The sequence below is a fragment of the Notolabrus celidotus genome, unplaced genomic scaffold (genome assembly GCF_009762535.1).
Source record: "Notolabrus celidotus isolate fNotCel1 unplaced genomic scaffold, fNotCel1.pri scaffold_251_arrow_ctg1, whole genome shotgun sequence".
Classification (NCBI taxonomy): domain Eukaryota; kingdom Metazoa; phylum Chordata; class Actinopteri; order Labriformes; family Labridae; genus Notolabrus; species Notolabrus celidotus.
In genome coordinates, this window is record NW_023260095.1 from 11,073 (window position 1) to 17,999 (window position 6,927).

The window sequence follows — 6,927 nt, forward strand, 5'->3', positions numbered from 1 at the left end:
TCAGAGCCAGCAGACTCCACGCATAGAAGGTGGATGTTGTTGAGAGAGACACATCTCTGATTTCCTCAGACTCTCTGACCCTGTTTCGACCGGGTCAGTTTCAGGGCCGGTTTAGAGCCGTCGCTGAATTGAGAACCAGTTTTTTGTGTTTCGGCTCTGATACCTCTTTTCGACCAACGTGACCCGGGTTGTATTTCTGGGCTGGTCCTCGCGCTGGTTTTGGAGCTGGTTGAACTCGTGAACCAACACGGCACCCGTTTGTTTTTCTACTTGTATCCATGGTAACATTGTTTACATACAAGATCAGCTGTTAGCAGCCCGTAGCTAAACGATGCTAGGCCCGATGTTCCCTGCGAGCTGAGGAGAAGGAGGCGAGGACGACGTGCTGGTACTGAGGTGCAAGCTAAGAAAATACAACATGGACCTGTCCTTCCACCCACCGTTATGGGGACTGTAAGATCTATCTACTATAAGGTGGACCAGCTAACCCTAGGGTTAGGGTTAGGGTTAGGGGGTTAGAGTTAGGGGGTTAGGGTTAGGGTTAGGGTTAGGGTGTTAGGGTTAGGGTGTTAGGGTTAGGGGGTTAGGGTTAGGGGGTTAGGGTTAGGGGGTTAGGGGATTAGGGTTAGGGTTAGGGTGTTAGGGTTAGGGGGTTAGGGTTAGGGGGTTAGGGTTAGGGTTAGGGTGTTAGGGTTAGGGGGTTAGGGTTAGGGGATTAGGGGGTTAGGGTTAGGGTGTTAGGATTAGGGGATTAGGGGGTTAGGGTGTTAGGGTGTTAGGGTTAGGGGATTAGGAGGTTAGGGGGTTAGGGTTAGGGTTAGGGGGTTAGGGGGTTAGGGTTAGGGTGTTAGGGTTAGGGGATTAGGGGGTTAGGGGGTTAGGGGGTTAGGGTGTTAGGGTTAGGGGATTAGGGGGTTATGGGGTTAGGGTTAGGGTGTTAGGGTTAGGGGGTTAGGGGGTTAAGGTTAGGGCGACATGGACCTGTCCTTCCACCCACCGTTATGGGGACTGTAAGATCTATCTACGATAAGGTGGACCAGCTAACCCAGCACCAGAGTAGCATCATGCTAACAGAGCTAACACCGGACACCAACGCCACATTGGAAGGATTTCACCTGCTGTGGGCGGACAGGATACAGGAGAGCCAGACTGAACTAACTGGGGAAGAAGACCAGCTCAGTCCTGGACCCTGTGGAGGTGGTGGCTGACAGGAGGATTATGTCCAAGCTGTCGTCTCTGATGAACATTTCTTTCCTTTATATATTCTTGTTAAATTCTTGTTCTGTACACCTTCTTGTTTGCTGCTGGAACTCCATGAATTTCCCCGTTGGGGGACGACTAAAGGAGGATCTGATCTTATGATGTCAGATCTACGTGACCGCTTTTCCCAGCAGCGCTGGGTTTTTCATGTGTTGGTTAAACGGTAGGGGAACCAGGAAGTGAAGTCGGTTTAGGAAAAAGAGGAAGTCAAAGTAGAAGATTTAATTCAGTTCGTTAAATCTAAATAAGTTTAAAGATCGGGACACACCGAGGTTCACACGAGAAGCCTCTGTGAAACTGTTCACAGGGAAACTGAGACTCAGCAGAAGCAGATGAACCGGCACAACTCTCTGAGAAAAGAGGTATCAGAGGTGGCTTTCATGGTTTCATGGTTCAGATCCAGAACAGTATGTAAACACTTGATGACACAGACATCACAGGGGGGACAGGGGGATCAGGAACTTCTGAGTCCTGCACCGTGAAGTGAGCTCCTCTTGTTCTCTGTTCTTTCCTACAGACGGTCCTTTCCGATCATGTGGTCCTAATCCAAGATGGGGGACTTGTCAAACCGCAGCTCAGTGCTGACGGACTACTTCCTCACCACCAACGGTCTGGACTATGAGATCCCTCTGGACGAGATCCCGGACACCACTCAGGGCCCGGCGTTCTTCGCGGCCACCATCGTCATCGGCGTGGTTCTGGCGAGCATCATGTTGGTGTGCGGCGTGGGGAACTGTCTGTTCATCGCCAGCCTGGCCCGCTACAAGCAGCTCCGGAACCTGACCAACCTGCTGATCGCCAACCTGGCCGTGTCGGACGTTCTGGTGGCGGCGGTCTGCTGTCCCTTCCTGCTGGACTACTACGTGGTGAAGCAGCTGTCCTGGGACCACGGCCTGCTGCTCTGCGCCTCCACCAACTACCTGCGCACTGTGTCGCTCTACGTGTCCACCAACGCTCTGCTGGCCATCGCCGTGGACAGGTAGGTCCACATTTAGACCCCCAATGATGGAGGTTTGAGTTTGTTAGCAAGACCACATGAGGTGGAAAACATCTTCAATGGGATTAGTTGATTGTAGTTATTTCTATTGCTGCTCTATTATTTTAATTATTATTATTTTGTAATTATTTGTATGCATTACTTTAACTTGATATTATTTTATTAATGTAACTATTTAAAATTATGTTATTTTATTTATTAATGTAACTTTTTATATATATATATATTTTTCTGTTTTTATTTTTTTGTTTATGTATTTATTCATTTTCAAATTTAAATTTAATTTTTACTTTTCTCTTTAGAACAATGGAATTTTTTATTTATTATTATTTTTTAATAAAATATCTGTGCATGAGATTTTATTTTATTTACATTGTAATATTATTTCGTTTTAATTTATTTAAATAATTTTTTTATTTTTGTTTCATTTAAAGTTTATTGTCTATATTTTTCTATTATTTGTTTTTTATTCTAATTATTATAATTTTCAATTCTTTATATTTATAGATTTCCCTTTTTATTTTATTTCTATTAATTCATGTATTTATTTTGTATTTATCATTATTTCATTTTTTTTACTTTTCTCTTTTGAACCTTCTCTTTGGACTTTTTTTATTTTATTATTATTTTTGTAAATACTTTTTTTAATATTATTTTTTAATATCTGTGCATGAGATCTGCCTCTGAGTCTAACGGCTGCATTGTTGTTTTGAGTCTAATTAAAATATTAGAATTATTCTTAATCTTAGATTTTCAGTCCCAGGTCCTGAATCTGCAGGTTTTGGGTCTCCAGACTCTCAGAGTGACCGTCCTGTGAATCTATCAGCTGTAGACCTCTAACTGAGCGGGTCTGGATCAGTGAGGATTAGTTTGTTGTGTTGCAGCAGCAGGGACGGCTTTGTGAAGCATTCTGGGATTTGTAGTGCGAGAGGTGACCCCTTTATTCACAGGTGGACCAATTACAGTGGAACCATGGTCCTTCGGGTCGGATCTAACCGTACAGCGGGCCTCGACTTTGGCACGCGTGCAGAAGGGGGCTCAGCTTCTACGTAACGGACACCTTCACCTGCTGACTCTTTGAAGCGAGCGGCGTGTGAATATTTCATGTCTGGAGGGTGAACAGTGAGTCAGAGCGAGGGTTAGAACACGGCTTTGTCATGTCGTTCATAAGGAGCCGCCGCTGAAGTGCAGTCAGCTGCTTGTTGCTCGGATGCTACGCTAATTAGCAGCAGAAAGGTTTTGACCTTGAAACAGAGAGGAGGACCAATCAGAGAGGGACGCTGAGCGCTCACAAACAAACGTGTGAGCTCAGCCCGCTCCTGATTATACAGACGATCCGTCTCTGCAGGATCTCCTCATACGTGACAGGAGAGGTCAGCCATGATCTATGCAGACCTGCAGGTCCCAGAGAGAGGATCCAGAGTCTGTGAGGAGACCAGGAGCTGCTTTTATTACTGCTGGACGTAAATAACCTCCATCACAGTCTGAGGTCTGGACTCTGTCACTCCTGCAGTCCTTCCAGAGCGTTTCAGGGTGAGACGGGGAACAGTGGATAGTTTCACTGTGACGTGATCCCGCCTCCCTTCATTAAATCAAAGCGGCGTGTAAACAGAGGAGCGTGCAGACGCCTCCACTGATCTCATCCTGACAGGGACTCTCCGTCTCCAACCTCAAGAGGTTTTTACTCCTCCTGACTCAAACTTCAACGTCTCAGAAGGATTCAGGACCTGGGACTGAAGATCTAAGATCACTAATAATTCTAACATTTTAATTAGACTCAGAGATACACAACTCAAAACAACAATACAGCCGTTAGACTCAGAGGAAGATCTCAGGCACAGATATTAAAATATAATATTAAAACATATATTTACAAAAATAACAATCAAATAAAAAAAGTCCAGAGAGAAGGTTCAAAAGAGAAAAGTAAAAAAAGGAAAATGTATAAATACATAAACTCAAAATAAATTAATAAATTAATAGAAATAAAATAAAAAAGGGAGATTAATCAGAGTCCACAGTAAAGAGATAATAATAATAATAATAATAATTCATAGAATTTATATAGAGCTTTTCTTAGTACTCAAAGTCGCTTTACATAAGATGAAAACTAAAGAAAGAAAATAAAACACATAAATAAAAACAAACAAAACAGGGACAGAGGTGGGACGGGGTCAGAGGTCATGTGTTGTATGCTTTTTGGAACAGGAAGGTCTTGAGGTGGTTCTTAAATGAGAGGAGAGAGTCAGAGTTGAGGATGTGTGGAGGGAGAGAGTTCCAGAGAGTCGGGGCAGCGATGGCAAAGGCTCTGTCCCCCCCCCAAGGTGAGGTGCTTGGACTTGGTGATAGGGGGCAGGAGGTTGGAATCTGATGATCTGAGGCGGTGAGATGGGGAGTGGCGTTTGAGGAGGTCGGTCAGGTAAGAGGGGGCGAGGTTATTGAGGGCTTGAGCAGGATCTTGAAGTGGATTCGGTGCTGAATGGGGAGCCAGTGGAGGTGCTAAAGGATGGGTGTGATGTGGGCTCTGGGTGAGTAGTCTGGCAGCTGAATTTTGGACATATTGAAGTTTTTTGAGGTCGGTGGAGGGGAGGCCTTAGAGGATGCTGTTGCAGTAGTCCAATCTGGAGGTTATGAAGGCGTGGAGGAGGGTTTCTGCAGCAGAGGAGGAGAGAGAGGATCTGAGCCGTGCGATCTTGCAGAGATGAAAGAAGGATACTTTGGTGATGTTTCTGATGTGAGGTTTGAAGGAGAGGGTGGGGTCGAGGGTGATGCCGAGGTTACGGACTACTGGGGAGGGTGTGACTGTGTGGTTGTCGATGCGTAGCGAGAAGTTCTGGGTGGAGGGGAGGAGGGATTTGAGGCCGATTAGAATGATTTCAGATTTAGAGTTTTAGGAAATTGTTGCTCATCCAATGTTTGAGGTCAGTGAGGCAGTTTGTGAGAGTGGAGCTGACGGCAGGAGTGATGGATACTCTCTATAGAAAGTGTCCTTCATGTTATTCCTCCACTGAGTGACTGTGGGGAGCCGTGGCTTTACCCAGCAGACTCAGATGACCATCGTCTGACTGCTCCTCTGACTCTGAAGTCTGATTTATATTTATTCTTCTTCTAATCTAAGGCCGCCGTTTGTCCTCTTCCTGTCCGCAGGTACATGGCGATCCTCTACCCGCTGCGACCTCGTATGAAGTACCAGACGGCGTACTGCGTGATCCTGACCGTGTGGCTCGTCCCCATCTTCATCTCCATCCCCTCCGCCTACATGGCCTCAGAGACCACGTACCCTCACGTGGAAGGCGGCACCTTCAAGACCTTCTGCGCTCAGATCTGGCCCGTGGACCAGCAGGTCTACTACCGGACCTACTTCCTCCTGATCTTCGCTCTGGAGTTCATCGGCCCGGTGACCGTCATGGCCGTCTGCTACACACACATCTCCAGGGAGCTCTGGTTCAAGGACTTCCCTGGTTTCCAGACGGAGCAGATCCGGCAGAAGCTCCGGAAGAGACGGAGGACTGTGGTGGTGCTGATTCTGGTGCTGGTGGCGTACATCCTGTGCTGGGCGCCTTATTACGGCTTCACCCTGCTGCGGGACTTCTACCCCACCCTCATATCCAGGGACAGGAACTCCCTGGTGGCCTTCTACATCATCGAGTGCATCGCCATGAGCAACGGGGTCATCAACACCCTCTGCTTCATGAGCGTCCGCAACAACAAGCGCCTGAAGAAGGCCGGAAAGTTCCCGCTGAAGCTGGTGACCTTCGTGGCGTCGCGGTCCATGAATGAAGGGTCCGCACGGACTTCCTCTCTGCGGGTGACAGAGGACGTGGAGGACACTCGGCTGAGGTAGAAGTCCAACATCCGTCAGTCCGAAACAAAGGGGCGCAAAAAAGAGTCCCGGGGTCTTTTAGCCCCCAGAACTACTTTCCCCTGAACTAAAAGGTTCCTGGTCCCCCATTGTTGTCTGCGTTTGGACCGTGGGCTGAAGTCCCGGGTAGATTGTGTAAATCAGGCCAGAGACGTATGGAGGGAAAGAAAGTAAATGCACTACACCACCAGACCAGTAGAGGGCAGTAACACAAAGAGGAATGCCATTCATCACAGACGACACCATAGAAGCAGACGGACAGGCAGGTATCATTATGAGCAGCACAACAGTTAGCCTGTTAGCATGAAGAGACTCAGCTGGCGCTGTTTTAGATGGTGCTATATTTCATCACAGATGGAAAAAACAATGACTGTGAGTGGTTTTTGTAAAAATTTGAAAAAAAAATGTACAAAAAAAAAGTTGAATAAAAAATTTGAAAGAAAAAAATTTGACAAAAAAAATTTGACAAAAAAAATTTGAAAAAAAATTTGACAAAAAAAAATTTGAAAAAAAAAAATTTGGGAAAAAAAATGGACAAAAAAACAAAAAACAAAAATTGAAAACAAAAATTGAAAATAAAAAAAATTTGAAAAAAAAAATTTGCCCAAAAAGTTGACCCGGAGCCTGTGGAAAAAATGTATTTTCCTCAAATTTGAAATTGTGTTCCAAAAGCAGAAAACATGAAAAAAAAAGTGAAAATCCTGCGCCTGTGGTTAAAAACATGTAAAAAGCAATGAATGAATCAACACCAGTAGAGGGCAGTAAAACAAAGAGGGATGCCGTTCATCACAGATGACACCATAGAAGC

At 45.7% G+C, this 6,927-nt stretch overlaps 1 protein-coding gene across 1 annotated transcript; it reads left to right on the plus strand.

Annotated features, from left to right (window-relative positions):
- The first annotated feature begins 1,786 nt into the window (after positions 1-1,786).
- prokr1a (prokineticin receptor 1a) lies at positions 1,787-6,207 on the plus strand. Its single transcript, XM_034678886.1, has 2 exons — positions 1,787-2,239; positions 5,405-6,207. The coding sequence occupies exons 1-2, from the start codon at positions 1,812-1,814 to the stop codon at positions 6,099-6,101; spliced, it is 1,125 nt and encodes a 374-aa protein (XP_034534777.1). The 5' UTR covers positions 1,787-1,811; the 3' UTR covers positions 6,102-6,207.
- Positions 6,208-6,927: the final 720 nt, after the last annotated feature.